Source organism: Lasioglossum baleicum, chromosome 10 (genome assembly GCF_051020765.1).
Source record: "Lasioglossum baleicum chromosome 10, iyLasBale1, whole genome shotgun sequence".
NCBI lineage: Eukaryota > Metazoa > Arthropoda > Insecta > Hymenoptera > Halictidae > Lasioglossum > Lasioglossum baleicum.
In genome coordinates this window covers 1,124,822-1,152,132 of record NC_134938.1, presented here as the reverse complement: position 1 = coordinate 1,152,132, position 27,311 = coordinate 1,124,822, and the positions used below count along the sequence as shown (strand labels likewise).

General features: G+C 40.6%; 2 protein-coding genes across 5 annotated transcripts in view; one reads left to right on the top strand and one right to left on the bottom strand.

Moving 5' to 3' along the window:
- Fas1 (fasciclin 1 Fas1 domain-containing) overlaps positions 1-7,648 on the top strand; it is a 313,103-nt gene extending 305,455 nt beyond the window's left edge. For all 3 annotated transcript variants that reach the window (XM_076431658.1, XM_076431659.1, XM_076431657.1), the window contains one exon: positions 2,545-7,648. In XM_076431658.1, coding sequence (XP_076287773.1) covers positions 2,545-2,735 — 191 coding nt within the window. In that variant the 3' untranslated portion in view covers positions 2,736-7,648. The remainder of the gene's footprint in view (positions 1-2,544) is intronic.
- LOC143212669 (sialin) lies at positions 6,719-26,924 on the bottom strand. Of its 2 annotated transcripts, none has more exons than XM_076431662.1 (12): positions 26,679-26,924; positions 18,304-18,382; positions 18,028-18,086; positions 16,896-17,107; positions 16,002-16,241; positions 15,835-15,919; positions 14,124-14,347; positions 13,649-13,798; positions 13,441-13,573; positions 13,194-13,349; positions 13,033-13,118; positions 6,719-12,760 (listed from the first exon to the last, which is right to left on the bottom strand). In XM_076431662.1, the coding sequence occupies exons 2-12, from the start codon at positions 18,318-18,320 to the stop codon at positions 12,542-12,544; spliced, it is 1,581 nt and encodes a 526-aa protein (XP_076287777.1). In that variant the 5' UTR covers positions 18,321-18,382; positions 26,679-26,924; the 3' UTR covers positions 6,719-12,541. The 2 variants fall into 2 exon arrangements, with proteins under 2 accessions (XP_076287777.1, XP_076287778.1); XM_076431663.1 differs by lacking the exon at positions 26,679-26,924 and adding an exon at positions 22,907-26,631.
- Between the last annotated feature and the right edge of the window lie 387 nt (positions 26,925-27,311).

Here is a 27,311-nt window from a genome sequence, read left to right as displayed (position 1 = left end):
TGACGCAATTGTTATTGAAAATTTTAGAACTTTAAAATTTTCTCACCACGCGTCGCAATGTAGGGAAGGGGCGAGACTAAAATTACCCCCAGAAAAAATTTTTTATCTCTATTAACGAAGGACCACCCTAAGTATAATATCAAACACCGCGGACACTAATTGTGTGAGGGATCGCTCGATCGCTAAATCACGGCAAGACTTAACGCCTTGGCGAATGGATTAATAAATTTCACGAGATTGCAATAATAAAAATGCCAAACGCATTTATTCTTACTGATCCATCGGATCTATCGGTCGTAATATGAGAATTTGTTGATCACGTGTCCTCGTTCGCGTCGTTTGTCTTCACGTAGCAGCCGCGTTTCAATTGAATCGAGCATACAGAGTGTCCCAAAAATGTGTTGTACTCCTGTGGAAAGATTCTCCAGGTCATTTCAAGTAACTATTTCCTTTGCGAAAATCTTCTCCGAGGCTTCGTTCCGGAGTTATCAACGGGAAATAAAACGGATCAATCACAGCGCGGCCTTGACCGAGCCAGGCTCCGCCCAGTCGCGCCCATTGGTCCGTGTTCTTCGCGAATAACTCCGTAACGGAGCCTCGGAGAAGATTTTCGCAAAGGAAAAAGTTGTTTGAAGTGACTTCGGGAATCCTTTCGAGGAAGTACAATATTTTTGGGACACTCTGTATAATACGCGTTTTTCATGCAAGCTTGAAGGAATGCTTTTTCATTCTCGTCCTCCGAGAACGTATGTAGATCGCGCTCCGCTTCACGATTGTTCACTTTGTCGCTTGTTTATTCATTTAATCGAACATACACATACTTACGTACGCTATGTACGTTCGCACCGTATGCAGTTTTCTCTCTCATCGATCTGCATTCAACCGAGTTCTACAGATTTCGCCGTGTATTATACACTAAATAACGCAACGGTGAGTACACGATTTCGCAAGGGATCAATAGCTGTTCCTTCGCACCGCTTAACGCTGCTTAACAAATTTAGCAATCAACATAGAACGGGCGCAAGATTAGTCGTTTTGCAATGGCGAGAAATAAACATGACCGCGTTAGTCGTGCTCATCGTCGCCGTCTGACTGTCTTGACTGTCTCGAAAATCATCGATCACGATGACAGAGAACGGTTCACTCTCGATAATTGTAAATACAAAAAAATTGCCAATTTTGTATATAATTTTGTAAATAATTTGACTGCCGTTCGTTGCAGAATTAATTGCACATCAATCGACGCAAAAATCCTGACACGACGAATGTCAAACTTCTCTCGCTGCTTATCCAGATATAATTGTTTTGTTTAACCGGCGGAGATGTTTAAGAATTTTCCGGGAATTCATTGAATCGTTAGAGGGGAGAAAAGACCAATTTCGCAGACACACACTCCGGTCTAGACCCGCGAAGAACGTACACAATTATGGCCCGGAGCCGCAAGACGATTTATTATGCGCCTTTCGGCCACCATTTAAATGCAAATTCGTTGATTACCCCCTGGTGGTAATTGCTACGTGCTCATGCGGTCATTCGCTTGGCCGCAAATTGCGAATCGCCAAAGCGTTTTCCGTTTACAAGCAACACTGCCCGATAAAGAAAAAACCGGAGAAGTCCGATCGAAAATTAGGAGCAAATGTTTCAATTCGAGAGAGAATTCTTCGCAAAGAAAAATGTTCTAGCTTTGTCATGCAGAGTTAAAATTGTGCATTGAGAAGCTCGAACAAGAATTATTGCACAGAGTATCGTAACGAATATCTGAAAAAACGATCTAGAACGCAGCGAAGGAGGTTTATCCCAAACAATAAGAAATTATTTGCACTTTGTTTCGTCACCAATTTCTCTATCACGAACGTATCTTCTTCCTTTATCGTTCACCTTCTCTTCTCAAGCTTCATCACGTGCGAACAAAACGAATCTTTAGCCACTTCCAGACTGCAGATTTCCTCGAACAAAATTGTTTTCATCAAAACTACCATCAAAAAGTACAGTCTTCCCTCGTATAGTGTGACTTTCGTCTCCACGGATAGTGTTACTTTCTTATCCCCACCTAGAGATGTCTTTAAAACGTCTCGAAAATGATGAATATTAATAGAATATTAAGAAAAAGACACGTCTTCAAGACCTCTACGCTTTCTGAGCTCGTGAAAGTGACACTATGCGAGGGAAGACTGTATTTCTAACCGATTTCCAGCCGATCGAAATTTCTCAATGAAAAAGAACAAGTCGCTTGAAAATTTTCCATAAAAATCCGCAGTCTGAGCGTTTCTCTCACTCTCTCCCGATTTTCCAGGCTTGCCCGAAGGAAGCTGTACCACGCGACGAACGAAAGCATATCTGCAACGTAGACACACATAAATAGCCATTATTCCCATACCGATAACAAAACTGGTAATTCAATCTGGCTATTGTGCGAATGCTCTGGTTCGGAGCTGACCATCAGCCAAACTCGCAGCTCACTTCATCTCTCTGATTAGCTCTCGTACACGTACAAAGACACGTCTGCCACTGATCCTCTTTGCTGATCTACCATTCATCTTTCAGTGTACCAGATCCAATGGAACAACATGCACATCCGAGTGTTCCGTCCGGATGTCGAGTGCACCAACGGCATCATCCACGTGATCGACACTGTTTTCCTGATGGACAGCGACGTCAGAGTGAAAGGATCCGCCTCGGTGATCAGCCTGGCACCACACCTGATCATGATCCTCGTGGCCAAGTGGCTGCTTTAAGGACGCATCCCCAAGGATACGAAACCATAGGTGCACCTAGGAATTTCAATTCGGGACCGTCTCCGATCGTGCTCGTTTCTCGAATGGGAATACGGACCTGGACCTGAATCTCGAGATTTCGAACATATGATCCTACATCGACAGAGAAAATAAACGTACCCTGAACGTGAGGGGGAGGGGTCTAGGAGGGACTGAGCATGTGTTCGACGGTTCGAGCTCCTCTTTGTAAAAGACGAGACGCACGCGTTTCAAACGCGTTCCAACGAGACGAGATCAATCGATCGATCGGGGACGATCCTGATAGAACGGCTCTTCCGATAGATCTTCAGATCTGGATCGTCGGAGGGTCTCTTTCAGAGTACAGCTTAAACCGGTCGACAGCTTAACCGAGGCGTATTAAGCGAGTTTGCAGAGATTTCGAATTTGACCGTTGGTTGAAATTCGCGAAGCTATTGTAACTGGTTAGAGTATACTCTCCTTGATCCGCGCGTGTGTGTGCGTGTGCGTGTGACTGTGTGCGTATGCGTGCGTGTGTCCGAGTGTGTGGTCGCGTTCTGATCCACGCCCGATCATTCTTGTCTCTCGGTGAACTTGGGGATCCACGAGAGAAAGAGAGAGGGAGACTATTAAAACGGTGGATCGCGTGTGGCGGGGAGACAGTTTCGCGAGAGGGGTTCTTCGGGGCGCCATCGATCGTACCAAATGAATTGAATCAACCGTACCAAGTAATTTAGTAGGAACTTAAGCGAACGACTATAGCGCGTTAACTTAACGTCGGTCTTTCGAGTGGAGACGACAGAGATATTTCGGGGAGAGACAACCCTCTTCGAGTACAACGCCGATCACCAGAGGGACGCGGCGCTTTCTTTACGTTCATCGTTGCCTGAATGTAGTCGGCCGATTCGCCTGGTCCAGCGGTGGGCCCCCCTCGAACGCCTGTTTCCCCCACCAACCTCTTTTTGCGACGGACCAACCGCGTCCTTCCTCCATGGTAACGAAGGATGCTGGTGGGGGACACTGGCCGCTATGGTGGGGACAGTCTTGTCTTAATTAAGACAACAATGCCCACCCCTGGAGGTCCTGATTAGTCGAGCGGCGTTCCACTTGCTTCGTCCGGCTGGAGGTGCTGGCCCTTTGTGGACCGGAATGATTAGGCTCCAGGGAAATTCTACCGTATTTTAAAGAAAACATTTGAATCAATTTATAAGAATGTATGTTTAAAGCTAATTACCTGCTTGTTTCAAATACGACAGAACTTTCCCTCCAACCTAAGCTTTTTAAGCTTAACTCCTGAACATGTACGTAATTAAAGAGAAAAATACAGAAATTTAGAAATGTGCCGTACAACTAGACAGCGGATCTTATGCATTTACGGCAAATATGAGCAGTTGCAGTTTAAAACAGTTTAAAACACCAGTAAACCATTAGCAAAGTTTAAAAATACTGTCACATTATTTTCAATCTGTAAAAAAAAAAATGATTTTCAATCTATCAAACATATTAAGAAAAAAACTGAAATTCCTCTTCACTCCAGTTTGTTGCAGTTCGGCTACAAAATTTATATCTCGCATAATTAAGTTTACTCACGTCTGCAAAGGGTTGCACCGAAGAGTCCTGAACCCTCCGACGGTGGAGTCAGGGGTCTATTCGGACCCGGTGAGGTGGTCGTTCCACCACGTACTCAGTTTCTGGCGAATTAATTAAATCTGCTGCTGCGTTAGGAATAGTAGAAAGTGTCTACAAGAAGTACCTTGGAAATTGATCGATGAGGCAGTGAATGGTCCGAACCTCAATTATTATACGTGAACATGGTCTGCCGTCCGAGGGTTGACACTGAGCCTACCTGCAATAAATGATTCCTGAGAAAAGACAGGAATTTCGTTGACAATTCGAAAAAATGCTTAAAATTACCATTTCTAGGAACAATATAAAATTGATGCTGGTACGTTTAGTGTTGCCTGCGATGGTTCCAGCCGACACAGGTGAACGTCCGCGTCCGATGTCAGGCTACTATTGTAATTGATCATAGAAACTACACGTCTCGCCTAATTGTGGTACTTCGATTTCACTGACAATGATGCGCTATGCGTGGATGAGTGTGCTGTGTGCATGCGTGCGAGCGTCGTCTCTGCGCCCACGACGAACCGTTCAGCCTGTTGAAACGAATCTGTCGGCAATCTGTCGTTAATCTGTCGGCAATCTTCCGGCAATCTGACGGCAACGGACGTTCGACTCGCGAGCGCGGGGGCGACTTCCGGTTACACTTGCTCTTCTGTATCATATCGTACTACACTGTCTACTTACTAATTAATACTGCCACATCGCATTGCAGGCCGAACGAGCTTGTGAACGAGTTTTTGTACAATTAGAGGAAGCGGAAGCTTTATCCAGTAGCGACTTGATCACATTCCGACGTTCCATTGCGCGAGAGAATCGTCTCCCGAAGAGGAATCGCCGAGCCCCTCGTGAATTCTAACGCTTGTTCCGCAGAGTTGAAAGGGATCGATAGTGTTCTAATATATTTATGCGTTGCGAGGTGAAGTGTATAATTTTAGGAGAAATGTTAGTCTTTGCCGACATATCGTTGTTCGCCACGTCATTGCTGAAATTTTACGGCTCGCCTCTCCCGGAGCAACGATTCTCTGGCGTGTCGCGCGCGTAAACATCATTCAATACTCTTTCAGAAGAAAAAAAAATTCCCCTTTCTCCTCTCGTTACCTGTACAGTAAACTATACACGTAAAGTGTCTATATACGTATATAGAGAATCATCTACGTCAATGCATCGCGTCACAGTTGAGTCGCTATCGAGTTACTGCCGCGAGTTTGTTACAACGTCTCGACGTCATTCAACTCAGCCTTTCGTCTGATTTTAATGTATCTCCAATTTATAATTGATCACTTATTTGAACAATGCTCGAAGGACTGGGCTGAATGACGACCGGACAGCTAACAACAGGCAACGACAAGTTTCATTCCCTGCGAGGTTAGAGCTTAGCCGTGTGTGTACAAGTGACTAACGAATTAAGCAAACAGTCGACGAGTGTCTGTTGAACGACAAAGCAACGAGAATCAAACGGATGTCGGATCGGGAAGAAGTGGGAACAGAGAGAAGTAGAAGAAGGTGAGGGATGTACCGGATAATTCGCGAGAAACAACATCTGAATACAGTCTTCCCTCGCATAGTGTCACTGGAGTCTCAGAAAGCGTAGAGCTACTCTACGTGGGTATTAAACAAGTAAATATAATCGCAATCCTATCGTGTTTGGTCTCGTTTTAATCGGAAAAATTTGACCAATCTGTTGGCAAAAAGGTTCCGTAACGAAATAACTAAAAGTAATATACAGCGTTACGTACCTCGGTATACGACCTTAATTCGTTCCTGATGTTTGGACTTATACTGAATAGGACGTAAACCAAACCCACCTTTCCCATAAGAAGTAATGTAAAAATGATTAATCCGTTCTCATGTAAAAAAAACTCCTATTCATATTATACCTTCGTTAATGGGGTTGTAAAGTAATTTAGACACTGTTTAAACACATAAATAAAAAAAAATTATTATAGATTTTTTAAAATCTATATCAGTCAGTTAATAATACATCAACTCCGAATATAATTGATTATTAATTTAATTTTCCTCCGAGATAATTATTTTAAAATGACGCAAAAATTCGTATAATAAATTTATGTTGTATACCGAGAAAAATTTGTGACGTCCAAACAGAACGGATATCGAATTCGACGTACTCCAAAGCAGACATATACCGAGGTACCACTGTAGTTTCATCATTGTATTAGTATTGCCTCATCGATATCCTGATCTCCAAGGGGTAATAAAGAAGTAACACTACCGGTAGAGACGAATGTGACACAATGCGAGGGAAGACTGTAATTCTGTTTCTGATGAATCACCCGGTACAATATCATATGGCATACCTCGAAATTTCGTTTCCTCCGATAAAGAAGAGTTCTTGTAGAGAGAGAGAGAGAGAGAGAGAGAGAGAGAGAGAGAGAGAGAGAAATACGCCGAAACCATTGTGGAAAGATCGGATCGTTTGGCTAAATAGATCGCGCTTCCGGTCGCCATTACGCGAGACGAGTAATTAAGGACGCATTTAATTAAGCTACCGCGATCTCCTCCGAACCGGGAAAAAAGTGAAAAAGACGAAAATAAAGGATTAATAGGGAATTCGATGTTATACGTGTTGATATCAGTCTATACATATATTATAAAAGAAGTAAATAAAGTATATAAAATGAATATATATAATTAAAGAAGACAAAGAGAGATTTATTAAGACGACGTGGAAAGTACGAGAAGTTTTTTGGGGGGACGGAGAGACGGAACTCAATAAATAATAATAATAATAATGATAAAAAAAGAAAGAGACAGAAGAAGAAAAGAATAACTAAATAGACCTTTAAACAAAGAAAAAACGAGAGAAACGAGAGAAACTTGTTGTTGGGATGAATTGATATTACGGATTATAATTATTACGATTATTAATAATGATTACATATATGAATATACATAAACCTCTAAACTAAACACTGTTTGTTCGTTAGATAAGGGATCGACTTTACAAAACCCAAGAGAAAGAGAAAAGAGAAGCGAGAAAAAAAAATGGTAAAATAGCGAGACTCTATTTCTTCGTGTAGACGCGTCTTAATGTTCAAGCTTGATCAAGCATTATGCCGAAGAGAATAAACGAAAAAAAAAAAATACCGAAACCGCATTATTCGCAGAGCTGTATGTATGTGTGGATCTGCGTGTGTGTATGTGAGTGAGAGAGAGAAAGATGTGTGCGAGTGCAGAGAAAAAATAAAGGAGAATTTCGGACCGGAATTTCGATCGAAAGAAATTTTGCTGTCCCACCGAGAACTCCACGAAAGTATCTCCTTTTTTTTTTTTTAAACGAACGAAACTTGAAAAACAAAGATCCTTGTGTTCCTTCGCAGACGTCCCCTTCGAACAAGAGCAAAACAGACGCCATCACAGCAACGTAGATGTAAAGGGAATAAATAAGAACTAACCGCCAACATTATAGTCCGTTCTGTTACGTGTTCGAGAGCAAGTGCCATTTTCTTGTTAGATACCGCCCGAAATTTCTCGCGTCGATAAGAAACGTGATAGAAGAGTCGAGAAGAGTCGAGAAGTGTCGAGATTAAAGGAACGAGACGAATTTCATCCGATTCTTTTCGAACGCGTACACCTATTTCGCGTCGCGCAGATATAATACGTGTCGGCTGCTCTTTACTTTACCGGACTCCAAATTTGTGCCTTTCTCCTACGAATTATGGTGTATTTGGTATGTAATCCAGTAGATTTGAACCCGGCGCGGATGCAGATCGAAGTTTCGATCCTGTAGGATCAATGGTACAGGAGTTATGGTTGCTTGAAGATGAGCAATCTGCAGTGTTTTTTACAGGTAAGGGCGCCTACAGATTGCTCAACTTTAAACAACCATAACTCCTGAATCATTCATCCTACAGGATCGAAACTTCGACAGCAGGATCCCCGGGTACAAATCTACTGGATTACATACCAAATACATCATAATTCGAAGGAGAAAGATACTAATTTTGAGTCCGGTAAAGTAAAGTTTACCCTACGTGTGTCTGTTCTCCGATTAGGCGTTGCTATTTCTTTGTGATTAGTCGAGTCATTACACTGAGGGAACTGGGTGTCACGGTTACGCGAACGTGGGGTCAGTGCAAAATGCGAATCACCGTTTTCATAATTCATCATTTATGAGTACTATGAATATTTATTTCATGAGTCAGAAAACTGCCTGTAGAGGAAATGAAATTTCAAAATGCTCCCCTGTGTTTTGTAAATTAGCTAGTTGTCGCTAGGCTGTGGATTTAATGCATTTTCATTTTTATTTTTATTTCTAAACTCCACAATCACCAAAAATTGAACCAGAAAATTTCCTGTGGAAGAAATGAAATGAATGAAATTAAAATATGCTCCCCTGTATTTTATTAGTTATCTAGTTGCCAGTAGACTGTTAATTTAATGCATAGTCACCAACGATTGCTGAAATCATTTTTATTTCGATGGTTATTTAGAAAATCATGCGAGGATAATATTGCACTGACGTAACGTTCCGCGAGAGATTGAATAGTTGGTAAAAATGACTTACACTACACGTTATAGTTACAATGAAAATCGATCGGGCAAGGTCCAGAAAACCTGGCTGATCGATCTCTCTCACGCTAGTCGCACTTGCGCGCAATTATTTGTACATTTTGTACATAATACACGTGGATACGTACGACAGGGAGGAAAAATCATCGCGCGCGTTTAGCTTTTCACCGTAATCAATGGTCCAAAATCGCAATCATCGATTATCCAATGGGCGCATCTCTTGACTATTTGTTTCTTTCGAGCCATCGGTTTCTTTCTCTTTTTTCTCTTCGTAATTTAAAAAAAAAAAGATTCGTTTCTTTCAACCGCGAGGAAACCGTGCGAGATCCAGCGTCCATTTCGAATTTATAATTGTACACACGCGTTCGTATAATGTGGGAACGAGTTAATCGAGTGCTCGCGTGTCGCCCCCTTTTATTCTCCCTCGTTTACCCTAATTTTCCCCCTCCCCCTAATCCCGAGGCTAATTTATTCGTCAGCAACTGAGAATGTATTTTTAATATCGATACGTAATGTCGTGTAATTTTTCTCATCGTATTTAAGCATCGTTAAATTATAAAAATGAACAAGGAAAAAGACGATTATGTTTTTTGGACGTGCGTGTCCCGTTCCGAGCGATTTATAAACGAGATCTATGAATCCGAGGAAAAGTCAAGCGGCTAAGATGCTTTGTAATTTCATTTATTTTCTAATCTTTATGTACTATTTACGTAGAAAGAATAAATATCGCAAGGGAATATTAAACTTGTCTGATCTAATATTTATCAAACAACCCTCACTCCTTAAAAAAATTTTAATAATGTTACGTAGATCACATTCAATCAACTCCCCCCAGTCGATTAATAATATCTTATTATAGTATTAATTAGAGCATATAGTATTAATAATGTTTCTACCCCCATAAGATCCCTACAGATCATTTTCAACCCCTTAAGAGATTTGGTTTACAGAGAATTAAATATATACACAGATATTAATAAAATTATATGGAATTATATATTTTTCATTTACATATATATATATTTACACATATATGTATATGTATCAATCATTCCTGCCACGGAATTGATGGCATTAGATAGACTTACAAAATGGTGTTCCGACGCGGAACACAGGACATCCATCAAGCCGTGCTTTCTCATATTTCACATCGAACCAAAAGTCTGAATTAGTCGCCTGCAGTTAGGCACTTCGGAAAAAATCCCAACCTTCGTACACATTCTCAGACATTGTCCAGCCTGACAGACAATACAGAATTTCGTTTTGTTCATGCATCAGACGGAAACTAGTCTATTCATAACTCGTCGAACATATGCAAACACAACGTCCAATTCGACTCGATCTTTGCATAACTGTGCAACTACAGCCAGTTGTTTCGTCGATTGTTTGTCGTCGTTGAATATATGTTTGTTAAACCAATTCCACTCTCAAGTTCATTCAAACAAGCTAGCCCCTATCAACGTAGCAACTCGTACAGAACATAATGGTGAAGTTTGATTGGAAACCACTAGTGGTACTTTTTAATTAGTAGACGGCGGATATTTGTTCAAAATCAAAGTTAAAATAATATAACAGCATTTTGAAGTTCTCTCTAATGTGTTTTCACTGTTTAGGATCCGCTGTCTATCAATTAAGATTGTCTCGACAATTGTTATTTTCTTTTCTAGTTACAATTTCCGAATTCCGGCAGAGAAAAGTACACGGCAGTCATGGTTCCATTTGTCTGTTGAACCACGTCTATTAAAAACTACCGAAGGAACACGTTCGAGTGTACAATGTTCACGTTGTACACTGATCAACGCGAGGAATTGATCCGAGTGATTTTGTGTCATGGCAGAACTTGTGTCCACTCTTCGCTTCCTACAGAATATTAAGTACTCGTATGGAACTCAAGGAGAAATAATGTGTAGCCTGTGGACGAAGGATATCCATCTTGAGATTGTACTACTCTCGTATTGATCAGGGCGGGGCAGCTGAATATTTTCGATTTTGTGGTGAAAATCTTCTGATTCCTCCCACCCTCCTAAATATGATATAAAATTAGTGTACGCTATATCGATTAGTGTTGGTGGACGCTCCCAGTGAAAAAGAACAATTAAGGATTATCGCATCACATCCGGTGCTAAGATAGAGAGGCTAATCGATTCCTCGCAGTTGATTTTAATATTAAGATTAAGAGTAGTTTGCTGCTTGCGAAAAGATCTGAAAGAATTGACTTTGCGGAATTCGAGACGTCGATTAAAAAACGAGGGGGAAAATGTGTAGCTAATATTCGCCGTTATAAACATCTTATATTTAACAAATTTACAAATGCGACATTAATTGGACAAATGTCTAACGATGAGCAAAGAGAACTGTGTGTCCTGTCCAAATGGAGGTAGTACAAAAATAATTGAAATCACGATCGTACTAAGAGATCGCCATTTTGATCGTGTGTGTGTGTGTGTGTGTGTACGAATGGAATTAATTGCAAAAAATCGAGGCAGACGACGATCAAATATTTTCGCGTCGTTATTTAACTGACAGTGATCAGCGGCTAATACTATAATGACATAATGAGAACATAAGTACTAAAACTAAGCGCATTCATCTCCTAGGTTCCTAGGAGATGCAGAAAGATCATCGAGAGAGCCTGATATAAGGCACCAATCAGATTAACCCTCCGCGCTCTAATTCGATTTCGATTAGTGCATCAATCAAATCGATAAAAAAGAAACAGCTAACAGCAACCTAAAGTTTAATTTATTATTTGTCCCGATTTCTTGTAGAACGCGAAGGGTTAATATTGGAAGATTGCAAAAGTTCTAGCACCTAAAAAAAGATTTGCCAAATAAAAGGAATCTACCAACTTGTGAAATGCTAGGCAACACTTGTAGGCTAAATAATTGTTTAATAAAACTGTTCTTTTAACGTGTAATCGCTTGGGCTTTATTCTCATATCAGACACGAACTTTTGCAATCATCTAATATAATGTCTTTTTTTCGTTTATACATTATACTTTACTCACTCTATTGTTAGATAATTGCGTAAGTACATACTCCTTGCGTGTCCTAAAGGGTTGTTATAGTACAGCAAAGAATCCTAGACATATAGTCTTTTTGATACACATATGATTAACAGTGTCCCTCTTCAAAGAAACTAGCTAAATCCTCCTTATCGTTTTCGCCGGCACGAACACTTCTACCTAGACTCGTAGACAGACATTACGCCTAATTCCTCAGCGATAGTAAGCTTAGAAGCTTAGAAACGATCCTCAGGTCTCGGCGCATCAAAGACAACGCAGTACAACTGTTACAGTCTGCGCGAACGATAGTGGCCTACTTGATTCTCGTCAATCGTTCAACAATCGAGGCAACAGAGAGGCTTAGATCACAGAGTAACGTGTAAATCAACTTACTTAAAGAGAAATGACGGATGCGAGAGCATTTTGTGCGTCCCCGAGAAATCGCAAACAGTGTCGAACTTGTTCGAATGTACTAATTCTCGCCTCTCGACGAGGTCTACGGGATATTTTATTTACATGAACCTTACGAAAAAATATAAGTTTCCCGATGTACACCGAACGAGGCTTAGAGATTCCTGATTGGCTCCGACACACGTCATCGCAACGCCGTGCGCGCGTTTCTCGCTGAAGATTTTACTGTGATTTTTGTTACGCTTCCTCGGTCAAGTTTGATTTCACGATCTTCCCGTTCTTGCGGGGAGAATCGTTTAGGGGTTGAAAGTCCTCCTTGTCGGATTGAGGATACTTATGGTCGGGGTAGTTCCATGGTTGGATGTCCGCTGTGCCGAACATCTGGTAGACCACGTACGTGCCGCAGGCTACGCACGCTGCCACAGCGAAAACTTGCCTCCAGGCATCTAAGGCTTGCTGCAGGAACAATTCATTCATTATGTCAATTAAGTCTAATAAATAGACTGCGGATCTTCATGCAAAATGAAAAATGTTTGCATTGATTGCAAGACACAGTTGCGAAATAAAAATGTCTTTCTTCTTTTAATAATCTGATTAAACCGAAACCGATACGTTGATGCGTTTAATTCTTTTTAATATGTCCACTGCTTGAAATTGCGCTTATCCATTTTTGTCATAAATGCATATAAAATCCGTAGTCTACTAATGAATGAGATACAGCGACTTACACTATGCCGAGTAAGCAGTCCAGCAACGATCGGAGACAGGAAACTAGCCGACATGTGAATTGTCTGTGCGAACGCCAATATTGGACCTGCGAAGAAACGATAGACCGTGAAACAGAAACGTTTGAGAATGCTCTTCGGATAACTAAGTTACGTTTATTTACCAGCAAAATTTGGCGCGATGTCGACGATGCTCGCCATCGCTCCCGCGTAAGCAGCAGTGATAAGGGTGACGGCTATGAACCATATCACTAAAACGAGAATGATGTCACAGCCCAGATAACCGATCAATACCAACAATATTCCGGGAACCACTTGGGCTGAAACACGAAGAGCGTCTCGTTTAAGCAAACGTTGGGAGATATACATCGTTTAGTATTATATTCACGTAGATCATTTCGAAACGCATACCGGCAGCGGTGAATATCTTGCGGACGTTCGTCAGCGACATGATCTTCCGTGTGACTAGGACATCGGCAATGTAGCAGAACAAAACGGAGCTGAAGTAACTGCAGATGAAGGGTAGACCCGACAGCACTCCGTTCTGCGAAAGACAACGACACAGGTCAGAAACAATACGCAGGGAAACAAAGGGAATTAGAACACGTCAAGTACTCACTGCTTGGATGCTGAACCCTAGGACTTTCTTCATGTACATTGGTCCGGAAATAATAAAGACATAATGCACCCATATTCTACCGAAGGTCGTGATGCCGATTGACCAGGCTGGCAACGATGTTAGGATTTGCTTCCACGGAACTGGCATGCTCTGCACAATAAGATTAAAACGTCGTTAACAAACCAGTCCCAGAAATGAGGAAGCTACAGGTGGTCGTTGCGGGTCCACAGCTTCGACAATTTTAACAAAAGTGTCCAGAATTAATCGTAAAACAACTGATAAGCCACATTGAACGAGTCCCAGAAAATGATGAAGCTACAGGTATCTTTGTGGGTACGCAACTTCGACAACTGAGAAGCCACATTGGTCCTGGGTAATGCTACCTCCTCGAGTTGCAAAATGATAAAAGCCTTCTATCACACTGCTCGCGAAGTATTTTCGGTGAGAATGAAGATCAAGGTAACTACGGTAGTACCTCTTGGGTCCTGTGAACCTGGTCGCCAACGCTCTCTTGGATGTAGCGTAGCTCCTGCTGCGATATTCTCGGATGATCGGCGGGAGTGTCGAAGGCAAAGAAGTACCAGAAGAGGCACCAGAAGATGCCGACGGTGCCGGTCGTGTAGAAGACCACTCTCCATCCGAAATGGGCAATGATGAATCCGCACAGTGGATAGGTAATCCCGATGCCAAAGCTGAACCCTGAATATAGATAATCTAGACGTTAGGAGTGGCTCACCCCACGACCCGGAACGAAGCTGAAACATGATGCTTGTCGAATGGCTTCGCCTTGGCTCGTGTACGATTTCGTTCTTGGCGACGATTCGCTCTTCAACGGTGGCGCTATATTTCACCCTGTAAAGCGATTCAAGTAGAGACTTAGTACGGGAGGATGATGATGAGTGCACGAGGCGTGGTTGCTACAATATGACAATGAAATCCCTGTACCTGAAAATATATCAAGGAAAACGATTTATTGTTCTCTTCGGTACTGGCTAACATTTTCTTCTATTTTTCAAACTCAGCCTTGATTTTATTAACATGGTACAAGCGTTTCATGGTGAATTGTATGAACATTCATTCTTTCGTTGGTGCAATGAAACACAGTCCAAATACTCAAACATGATCAAAAGAAATGCCCAAATGAGTTTCGTGAGTCCAATCATATCGATCTTGCCTGTGAGACTGAAGACGTTCGAGTTTACACGTACCAAGGCTAGCCGCGTACTTCTACAATATGATTACGGGCAACAGTATAAGTCGTGACGTGTACCGCGGAATTCCATTTGTTGTGAAGCCTCGATTTAACGAAGTTACACTAAATTCAGATTAAATGTATTTGGGCTTTAATATCTGCGGTATTGAATGTATTCATTAAATGACGTGCTGTCTGATCGTGTAGTTCTGCTAATCCTCATTTTAGAACGTTAAACGCTAAACTGTTCGTGCGAGACCTAGCCTAAATGGAATTCCACGGTGATCCCGAGACTCGTTGATCGATCGCGCGTGCCCGAGAAAGTCGTACAGTGAGAATGATGATGTTATGCGCAACTCCTTGGACAAAATAAAACACAGACGTCGACGGATTTCCCTTGCTGGGAAACGCACGTACAAAACAAGTCATGGAAAAAAATAAGCATTACAAAACGTGTTTATCCCTCGAGCCCGGCTGATTCTACCAGCTGGAAGTATACTCGGCCTTTCTCATGCTGTTGAGCGGTCGCTGTTTGAGTATACCCCTCGGTCCGGCGAATGCAACCACGTGGAGAGCTTGAATGAATCAGAAACAAAGTGAAACACGTCCATCGGAATGAGCAGGAGAAAGAGAGAGAGATACACCGTGTTCGTATGTTCGTTATTAGAGTCTCGTAATCGACCGAGAAACGTGCGAGGTCTCGTGTGTGGGTACCTCGAACCGTGTGTGAATTTCGACTGAAAAAACAAAGTATTTTTCTATTTTTTTTCTATCTTTCCGTTTCCCGCTTATTCTGAAAGAAGCGTGCCATTAGTAGTTTCTCCACAAACAACATAAAGCGTATAAAACCAGCGTTATCTCGGGTTCTCTCGCGTATCATTCGATTAAATCGTTTATTGCGAGAAACGCTAAAAAGAAAGCGGACGTATCGAGGTTTCACTGTAACAGGAAAGAAAAGAAAGTAATCGGTGTGCTCGGTTAGGGGAGGATTTACCTTGGAAGGAAGACATGAAGCGCGAACGTTCGACCGGTGGGATCCAGTGTCCGACCACCGCGTACATCGCTGGCCACGTCAGTCCCTGAAAAAAAAAACATAGAAATCACCATCAAATCGAATGGAATTTCTCGAAGTTTGTTTCATTCGAAGATTAGGATACTCACACTCGCGACGCCTTGAATACTCCTCAGAGCAATGATGAACCCGTAATGAAGCTCCGCCGCGGTTGGCATAAGCAGACTGCACATCGCAGTGATCAGCTGCGACCCTCCAAAAACCGCCTTGGTACCCAAGTACTGTGTCAGCACGCCCCCGACTACTTGCGAGAGTATGTAGCACCAGTAGAACGATCCGCTTATGGCAGACTGGATCGTGGAATTCCATTCGAACTCCCCTTGCTCCTCCTGAAAATTATTTTTGTTCGTGATCATTCTTTCAGCATTACCAACGGGTTCGTGACAGTTTTCCGGTTAGAACGAGCCCAAACACGACACACTTCGAAGCATATTTACCGGAGCCTCGATTATCCGAACTGACCCGTCGCGGAACTAATTATCGTGGAAAGTGTATTCACTCGGGAGAGCGTCAGCGATACGTCGGTAAGAGTGTCGTCGAGACATCGTTCGATAGAAAAAAGAGTTTCGTCGCTGATTCAGATCTTATGCGAATTCTAATCGTTTCGTGGAACGCGTGTCCAGTATCCCGACAGATGATCGCGGTTAAATAAATCAAGTTTTACGTAAGGGCCCGCGCAAACTGATTGGTGTCCTCGTCCGGGCAGTCGTAACGTAATCGGTCGCTCTATCAATTTCAACAACGCCAATTATCGAGTCGCGGAGGCGGCAATTATAGAGTTTCCGCCGTCGCGAAGAATCCACGGTACAAGATCGCGGACGATGATTATGCACGTGACGTTACGTGAACAGATTTTTCAATATCCTTTCGTTGCGCAGCCTTTGAAACAAGATCGCGGCCCGGGTAACATTATCCTCGGCGATTGATAACGAAGAGCATAATTCCCGTTGAAAAATCAATAACTCTGGATGCAGAGGACGCACCTGGTCCCAGGACAGCGTGTTGTTATTGAGAGAAGCGTTCGGCGTTGCGTAACAGTACTGAGAGTCGCCCGTGTCCATGGTGTCGTTGTTCGTGGCCGATGATTGCTTGACCATCGCCACCAGGGCGATGTTTATGTCGGTCCTCATCATGAAGGAGACGGTGAAGCCCGAGAATGAGAGCATGTACAGCACCACCCTCGCTGGGATCATGTCTGAAACGTGGACAATCTGTCAAATCTAAATGTACTTAGATACTATGCGTACAAGCCCTGCCTGGGCAACTTGCGGCTCGCGAGCGACTCCTCCTTCCCCACTACTGGGCCCTCCCCGCCACACAGTGGTCCGAATCGAGAAATTTAGTGACATTTTGCCAAAAATCAACTTTCTTTGTTTAGATTCTTTTGTTTTAAAATTAATTATTAAATAGCTTTAAAAGATATGCAGTTAAATAAAATTTATATTTATTATTGTTTTTTTTTTGTTACAAATATCATTTTTTTTATATTTCATGTTATTCGTTGTATGCTATTATTGTTATATTATAACACCGTTATTGTTATCACATTTTTATCACAAAAGATCTACAAAAAAATGTTACTAAATTATTATATATTATATACAATATATGACAAATATTATAAATTATTATAAAAAATATCTTTTGACACAGTTATGAGGCGTTTTTACATTCTTGGTACTTTTTGTATGCGTTGATTAAAAAAAGATTCCACAAATTTACATTTTACGCATTCCATGAAACATTGCATGTGTAAAACATAAATCTAAAATACACACTTAGAAAGAAAAAATGGTTTGGAAGATGGTTTAAGCAACTTTTTTTTTAGTGAAAAATATCAATGAAAATTAATTAAAAATTATTGCTTGATAAATGAAAAAAATATTAATTTGTCTATAGTTTAAATTAACTATTTTTCAAATGAATTTTAGTGCAAATTTCATCCCGATATCTCTTATGGTTCAAAAGTTATAACAAAAAGTCACTCTCGATTTGGACCACTGTGCGCCAGTTACGCGAGGTATAACACGGTAAGTGGGGGTCGTGAAGCGACAGCAGGGAAGACGTTGCCCAGGCCTGGTCTAAAGGTACCCGCACTCTGGGAAAATCCTTTACCTCTCAGTTTTCGCAGGCTGCATGCTGAACGCGTCTTGCACATGTTGTGCTCTTCGTATCTGCGCAAGAGACACAATTTTTACACGAACCGAAGAAATTACATAAATGGAAGTGTGCTAAATTGATTGGCTGGGTGAAATATAAACCAGTAAGAGATTAGAAAAATTGGGGAATATTGTAACGTTGTTTTTAAGGGATGAAATCAATGCAGAGCATTTTTATTTTCCATAAAGGCCCACAATCTAGCACACGAAAATTTAAGTGACGGTTCCTCACCTTCCGGTGTCCGCCATTTTGCAGATCAGCCGCTGCTGGAACGAGTTTCCTTCCAAATAATCGGGGATCACCTGGGGATCTGCAAATAAATGTACCGATTGCTAAATAAACATGCAGACATCAGTAGCGCGTTATAACTAGTTCGGGCCTTGGGCAAAGTAGGAATTTCGGGGCCCCTAACCCCAACTAAATAACTTTATGAGAAAAACGTAGAATTTGGATCTTGGTTTGTGTTCGGGGCCCGCATTTGCTCGGGGCCCCGAGCGAGGAACTGTTAATTTGCGGAAACGGCCTAACGAGATGCGGAAAAATTAGGCGATCGTAAATCTTTCAGAACAATAATGGAAATTAATGGACCACACCGCTAAGCGACGAGTTGAATTGCCTGGACGATTTAGCCATTAGTCGTTGTCATTAGAATCATCAAACGAGATTGGTGATGCAATGGCGGTTGCGGGACAAAAAAAAATGAGAATTGCAAGATCCGATGCAATGCAAGGCCTGTTCCCCTGGTGAGTTGTAAATTGATCGCGGTGTCGCAATTCGACGCAACAAATTTCAACGATAGCACGAAACCGCGATCATTTTTATGTAACTGTTGAGGCTTGGTCCCGAGATCGTTCTGGTATCTATGGATTCTTTTAAACGTGATCTATATGTGTACTGCGGCGACCCTAATTAGGTGATTCTCGTTTCTCACTCCGATACGCTTGTAAACAATTAAACAATGCCGGTGTTAGTAACGTATCGTCGTGTGTTCATCAGCTTCAATGCTCGTTCATTAAAACGACCCGCGTAACGAGGAATGATTGCATACGATAATTATGTAGTCATGGAACAATAATTGGTCTGATGCCGATTTTCTACAATATAACACAAGCGAACCGGTTAACGGGTATGGAACAACAAATTTTTATCTTGCATGTGAGGATTACATCCTCTATACTGGATATGTAACTCCAAATTCATAGACGGCGGATCTTTCTGCAATAATAAACATTTCTTTCCATTTTTACCACCTTTTTATTAACTCGCTTTCTTGTCTGGTGGTGTTAACACAATATTTTCGAATTTTCTTGGTCTACCCCGACGTGGTAATAAATTCAGTATTTTAAACTCTGCATTCTCATCCATTGATATTTTATAGAAAATTTTATATGGTTCATTTCTCAAAAAACGCGTCCAGCATATTTTTAATCAATTTATTATTTCTCCGTTAGAATTCTTTACCCTTTTAAAAATTGCATCCTCCAAAAATCTTGTTGATATGAAATCCTCTTGTTTCATTTCATTTGAAATAAAGTAATTACCCTTCCGGCACTTCTTGATAACATTATAATAATCTTGGGGGACAAACAATGAATTATTTTTCTTTAATGACATTTCTACGACGCCAAAATGTCATTCGGTAAAAACGAATGTCCTGATACTAAGAATTTATGGAGTCTATGATTTCCACATTACGTTCAACAGTTTGGACAATTTTTAGCCACGTTAAAGCTATTTCTTGTTTGAAGAAATCTTTGTGATTTTAAATATATTAGTTACAATTTGCTTCAGAATGGAAAGATAACGTAGAAATGTAAATATTAAAATTGCTAGCTTGATTTTTCTCGAAAATGGAGTCAGGACACTTTCAAAAATTGGCTCATAATTGTTCGGCTCATAATTCTTTCTATTATTTCAATAATTGTAAAATGAAAAATATGGAACCGGTCATTTCGGCCAGTGGTAGTAGGTTTTGTGTTAATTCCCCCGAGCTTTCCCGTGCTTGAACAACGCCATTTGGTTTCTGGGAAACGAAGTAAACTTTTCGGGCGAATCGAATGATTAATTTCGTGGTGCAAGTAGGCTAAACTTCTGCGGAATTTTTTTATGAGGAATGATTTTTGCCGGAAGGTCAAGCACGCCTTTATTAGAGCTTTCGGATCGATAACGCCACGAGAATGAACTATCCAGTATTTAATAGCGTGTGGACTACTACTCATCGAGGTGAAATTCCAACGCGGATCTCATATACGCGGCATTTGATAAATTCGCTGCGGAACATTCATCAGTAGGCTGCGGATCTTTATGCAAAATAAGAATTTTTTAGCTGAATGGCAAAAATTTGGAATGATATAAAAATGTATTTTAATAATATAATGTAATAATAATGTAAAAAAATAAAAAATAAATAAAACTGTATTTTAATAATATAATGTAATAAAAATGTAAAAAAAAATCAAAATAAAATAAAAATGTATTTTAATAATATGATGTAATAAAAATGTAAAAAAAAATAAAAAGAAAATAAAAATGTATTTTTCTATTTTAAACCTACCACGAGGGGTCACTGACCCATTTTAGATTTTTCATTTAACAATTATCGAAATTGTAATGGTGTTTTCATGGGAATTTATTGAATATATTTTTAGACTCCAGTATATACTACAGTAAAAATCGCACAAAATATAAATAAACTTAATCTTGTTATTTTTATAATACCATACACATCAGTCACTTTCGATGATCGGTAGGTTTAGTGTAAATGCTTTAACACTACCGATTTTTGTCATAAATGCATAAAATCCGCTGTCTATTCATCAGTTAGCAAAATTCGTACTAATTAATTCATTTTCTCAATTCTCAATGAAGTCTAATTTTTAATATCAATTGCTGGACGTAGCAGAACATCAAAATAGCGTATCGCCGACAGGAAATTTCGAGATTGCACATTTTTCTGATAACGTATCGCATAATTCATGACTAATTCATTTCGCGTCGTCGTCACTCCTGTTTGCATTTAAAATTGTTCACTTTCCTTGAACAATAATAATAAACGCTTCATTATCGTTCCTGATTAACATACAAACAATAGTTTTGCAACAAAATGATTACTCTTTCGCTAACAGATACGCAACTACTATTCCAATTTCGTTTTCACGACACTCAAAAAGAAAAAGAATGTTATGTAAATACATATACGGGAATCAAGTAATAGTAACCGACTTGCTGTTACTGCGAGCATTGGTTTATGTAAGTCATGTGCACTATCTGAGGTCGCCGGACATTGAAAGTAATTTTTGCCAGTAATTGTCCGTGTGTGTCCGTGCTCTGTATCTCCATAGAAACAAATTCATTGAATTAATGAAGTTCCTGGCAATCAGTCATCAGAACTTCGAACGAAAAATGAAGTTCCTGGTGATCAGTCTTCTTGACAGAGATAAAAAAAACACGCTGTTCGCATACGTGCGTTAAAATCGTCGTAACTTTTCATGACGCCTTTTTCCTGTCTGAATCGATAATGAACGGCCACGTGCTCCGATGACACAGCTCTATTGTCCACTCTGTCCTTTCCCGCGATTCGTGTCTACGTATATTGTGTAATCGGACCTCGTCGATCCGTAATTCCACGTTATACATTTGACACGCGGATAGACGAGAATTGGTAATTTGATTGACCACGGCTATTGCCATCGATAAATAAATCGATCGCCTCGCAGAATTAATAAAAAAAACAATATTTCATTGCTAGTTTTACAGATTAGAGAAATAGGGGTGAAAGAATTATTTTAAAGTTACTAATAATTAGTAAAATAAGCACTGATTGGACCAAAATTCTTTAATATTTGTTAATTTCATCAGCTTGTAAGGTTGCATCAGACAAGTGAAAGTGCCGGAGTGGTTTCATCCCCCAGATTCTAAGTAGCCCATCGATCGATATACAAATTTACTGTAGCAACTCCCACAAGACTAATCTATCTAAAAAAAGATTCGCGAACACAACTTGCGTAAGTAAAACCAGACACACGTTCAGAAAAACTGAATCGACGGCCACAATAACACTGTTCAAAAATATGTAGTCGGCAGAAACTCTTAGGCGTTTATAAACAATTATTCCGTAATAATATTACTCCCCGCAATGGATTGCAAAATGATATTTCGTAACATGGTTACAATATTCTGACCGAATTGTCTTTGAATTCATGCTGAATTTGTGTGAGGCACATTAAATTTGTATTATTTTAATTTTCTTTAAATTTCTTGGAATCCATAAAGAATTGTGAATTCGTGTGATAAATTAAATTTGTATTATTCTGAGTTTGTGTGAATGGTCTTGGAATTCATACTGAAGCTGTGTGAGGCACATTAAATTCGTATTATTTTAATTTTCTTTAAATGGTCTTGGAATCCATACAGAATTGAATTCGTGTGATAAATTAAATTTGTATTATTCTAATTGTAAGTTTCTGTGAATGGTCTTGGAATTCATACTGCAGTTGTGTGAAGCACATTAAAAATTCGTATTACATACTTTAAATTTCTTCAATGGTCTTGGAATCCATACAGAATTGAATTCGTGTGATAAATTAAAGTTGCATTATTTCAATTTTCGTTGAATGACCTTGGAACTCCTACTGAATTGAATTTGTGTGATAAATTAAATTCGTACTTTACCTTTTTTATAATGTAATTCTCTTTAAATCGTGTTGCAACTCCCCAACGAAACGTGAAGCGGTACACCAGCGATAGAATTGTGCAATGAAGCCAGTGTTTAGAAGGGACGTCAACGCAAGAAATGTTTCACGTGGAAAATGTATGAAGCCGAAAGGCAATTTACACCGCGTGGCAAGTTTTCCGACAGGGATGTAGCAGCCGGCGGGGAGTGTTCGTATGCACTAACACCGTTTACATCACCACGTGTCCAATAAGTGTTATCACCGGCACGGATGAACTTCCACAAGAGCATGGGATCGACTGAGTCCGAGACATCCGTGCGTGCCCTTTTATATCCAGCGAGCAGCCAGTGTCATCCACATCCGAGTCAACAAACGGCTCGAGTGCGTTGAGTCAACACGAAATTGTCAAGATAGAACTTACACGCAAGACGGAATGGTAACAAACTGATTGCTAGATGAGAAGACCTCGAAGAAACGTCGAAAAAGACCTCGAGGATGGTTCCCCGTTCGGTTCGAGGCTCGACCGTTGAATGAGGCAGGGTCAGGAGGGGGTAAAACGCGATAGCGATCGCGAGGAACAACTGAAAAGGCGATCACGAGGCATCGACTTCTTCCGAGCCCCACCATCGTCGTTATCTTTTCCAATTCGGCCACGAGCAAAGTCCATGGGGACTTGGAGAGATTGAAGGAAACGTGACCGTAGAAAGTGGTCTCGTGTGGATGATTCATAGGATCGATCGACGATTTCCACGGCAGATCTTGATTGTAACCATGCGATCTCCGAGTCACATGATCCGGTAAACACTCGTGGAAACGAGACACCGGACAATCGCTGATAATTGGATAACGATAAATGAGTTGTGAGAAGCTTCGATTCATTTACTAGCTACCGAGAATTCACGATCATTTTTGTTTGAACATTTTCAACGACTACGATACTGTCCTGATAAGATACCAGCGACATTTCTGCAAAATTTTACTCTATCACAAAATAAAAATGTTAATTTGCGTCACAACCTTTTTGTTATTAACTATGTTTCAATAAAACTTTGATCGGTGCATTGGCGACAGTTTTCTGAAGAGAATGAGCACAAACACGATACGATTAGGATTGTTTGCGATCGTGTAATCCACGATTTAGTGGAACATCGCTTATCCGAACTGATTCATTTTCCGTTTCACGGCGAGATTATTTATGGTTCTAGAGCAGTGATAAACTGTTATGACTAGACGGGGATCTTTATGCATTTATGCTTTTATTGTTTATATGCATTTCTGCATTTATTCATTATGCAAAAATCTTGAAAAAATGCTAGAAAATAAAATTCCACAGAAATTAGTACGATTTTTACTTATTTCGGATCTATACACAGCCCACTATCATTGAAAATAAGATTTTATTTAATTCAACTTTCTCTTAAAATGTACCTCGAGAAATTGAAAATTGCAGTCCAGTTATGACTATTGAACAATGATTCCAGACTCTCAAATGAAAACAATAAAAACTGATTGGATCTAAATGTTTATATCCTGCATCGCATTTGATTTCAGCTCGGAAAGAAACTTAGCGCAAGGGTTAAATGGAGCGTCCAGCTGCATTTGAAATTAAAATTTTGCCCGTGTTATGACGACACGTGAGCAACTCGATTGAGAGCTGTACGTTCGATTTCGATCGAGCTCATTTGTCGCGCATGACTATTTACGATCAAGCGTTCGCTGCGGTTGACGATTTAATTTGTTATCGAACAAATACGATGATTCATAACACTTAATTTCTAACGATGAATTTAATTGTTTTACTTTCGGCGGAGCGGAACGAGTGTTTTTAACATCGATCGGTACTGACGTTCCTACCGCTCGATTGTGTTTCATGTTTCATGCAGTCCACTAGAATTCGCGCCGGTGAATTCCCAAGGTCACTGCGGTTCCAGCGGACGAGTCAATTTTCGCAAATCGACCGACTTAAACAATTTCCAATTCGCCGGATCGACGATTTCCGAGGTTAACAACCGGTTTTTCTAAAACACTGACTGCGGATCTTTGTGAAAAAAATAATGCATTATCATCCAGTTCTGAGCCATGTAACCGATTTCAAGTCTCTAGCTCATCAGGAAGTTAGTTTAAAATCAATTGCAAAATTTGTCACCGAACAGACAAACAAACGAACAAGAAAGCGAGCTAATAAAAACGTGGTATGTAATAAGAACAGACTTTTAATTCCCTCCAGAGTTTCGTATATTATTTATTCATTCTTGCTAGACATGCACGAGTTGTCTACTTTTGAACAATTCACTATCGAGGAACTGATAACATTTTCATGCCTGCCCTCTTTCCTCAATGGTTCGTGAATAATTGCAGGCAATAATTTTCCTGAGTAACGTTCCATTATTTATTTATTTATAGATCGGAAAAAAAGTTCCGCACGCGCGAAAATAGCGAGGTGGGATTAGTTACAGTCGAGCTAGCACGTGATGGAACAAAAGCTCGCGTTACAAAATTAATGTTGTGAATGTTCGAACCGGAACGAATTGCTTAGAAGAAACATGTTTTTTTAAATTCGGTCGCGTTTGATGAGGAACATAATGTGGGAACAATGACCGACTACTTTTGCCAGTGACGCAACTGGCACAACGGAGAAATTGTCCATCGAACTTTCGAGCTTAATTATTTCGCAGACGGCGTTATTGTCTTCGAAGAAATTATACCGGCCGGCATGAGATTGCGAATACGATAATTCCTCGTGACGTTAGGGTTGTCCTTGATTCCCGATCGATCCCCGGTTCGACTGCATGTTTCAAGATCTCGCATAAATTCCTCGCTAATTCAATTCTTTGCACCTTTCTCCATGTGTGGACTCTATCCGACGGTAAATTATGCTTTAGAGACCGAGGAAACCTTTCCATTGAATCCAGCAACCATATTGAGCTTCTATACATTTCCCTTGTGAGTGGAAATCCATAATTCCGCTGGGAAGATATATTAAAAATAGTATTTTATCTGAAGAATATTGAGAATATTTGTATTTTGTCTATTTTCAATTTCAATGTTAAATATTCTTACTGAAAATCGAATCCAATACATTCTTTACCCTCGCAAGGTAAGATCTAATGACACATAAATAGTAAGGACCCTGACAAATGAATTTCGTAAATAGCCTCGTTTCTAATAAATTCGGGATAAAGAATATAACACAGGATAAAAAGTAAACAGATTTAATTTTATTCATATAAAAATTCTTTTCAGAAATCTGAAGCTGGAGTCTCTAAGACCCCACATTACCTTGCGAAAGTTAAATGAAATATTTTATTTCGTGGGTTCAGATTGTTGAAGATACAATATTTTCAACATTGTGTCCCATATTTAAAATACCATTTTCTTTCATTGAAATAGAATCTAATAGTGCTCACGTCTTCGACGAACGAAATTTCACAGACGTACATGATCTATAAACGTAAATTCTGAGTACATACATACTTTAAACAAGGGAACGAGAAGGGCATTGAGAAGCTGCATCAGCAACGAAACACGACACACAGCATTCGCAATTAAAATTCTCCGAAACTACATATAATCGCGTTCATTATATCACCCCAGCGAACTATAGTAACATCGTTCGCCGATAACCGTGCGCACGGGGGCAATACTGATTGCCCGGGATATCAACGCAAGCTTCCTGTTCTTCATCCTTCATCGAATCGAAAGTTGCACACAAACACGCAAGTGCATTCCGACAATCGCACGTCACCGGAAAACAAGAGAACCGAAGCGATTCGATCGGAGTCACGCACCTAACCTAAAAAGGTAGATGCCAGTGCGATTGAGGTTATGTGTTAATTGAAAAAATGTCTTTCTAGAGTTTCGCACGCCACGTGGCCATGGCCTTCGAGGGTGTAAAGAAAGGAAAAGGAAATAATCGATAAGAATATTACTCACCTTCGCCCCGTCTGCACGACCGACGATCTTCGGTATTTCCGCTGCTCGCCCGCGAGCTCGCATTTTCTTCCCTTGAATCGTTCACGAGTACATTGTTTTATTGAATTGATTTCTCGATTAGGGGAATCCTACTGTCACACAAGGAAACACGCACACACACACCGGACACGAAAACTCACCGAACACGGGTCTCTTCGGTTACACGCGAACGCGTTCTGCTCAAGAACATTTTGTGCTCGCTGCGTCGAGATACACGTCACGTGACTGCGCAATACCATACCGCGCAGATCGATCTGCGCGCCAACCATTGCGCAGCACAGAACCGCCTGTGCATTCGCGCGCACCGCGTGCTCCTCTCGCCCACGTGTCGACCTCCGTCTATCAACGAAATTGAATTTACCAACGTTTCCCCGTTGTCCTTTTCCCCTCTGCCGATCGATCTTCCTTCGACTACGTTCATCCTTCGTACTACGAGAGAGAGAGAGAGAGAGAGGTATTTGTCCATTTATCTCTTGTTTAACACTAAACCTAACGAGCCTTTAAAGTTACTGCTTACACTTTATTTTGATTAGATGTAGCTATTATACCATAATATGTTCAACAAAATGGTAATTCAAGCTTCTACATTGATTT

What these genes read in the sequence shown, in the direction of transcription:
- LOC143212669 (XM_076431662.1), bottom strand. An exon ending in CAGCCTGCGAAAACTGAGAG is followed by an intron (nt 17,108 to 18,027) that starts GTAAAGGATTTT and finishes TCCACGTTTCAG; the next exon opens with ACATGATCCCAGCGAGGGTG. An exon ending in GACTGCTTACTCGGCATAGT is followed by an intron (nt 12,761 to 13,032) that starts GTAAGTCGCTGT and finishes TTGTTCCTGCAG; the next exon opens with CAAGCCTTAGATGCCTGGAG.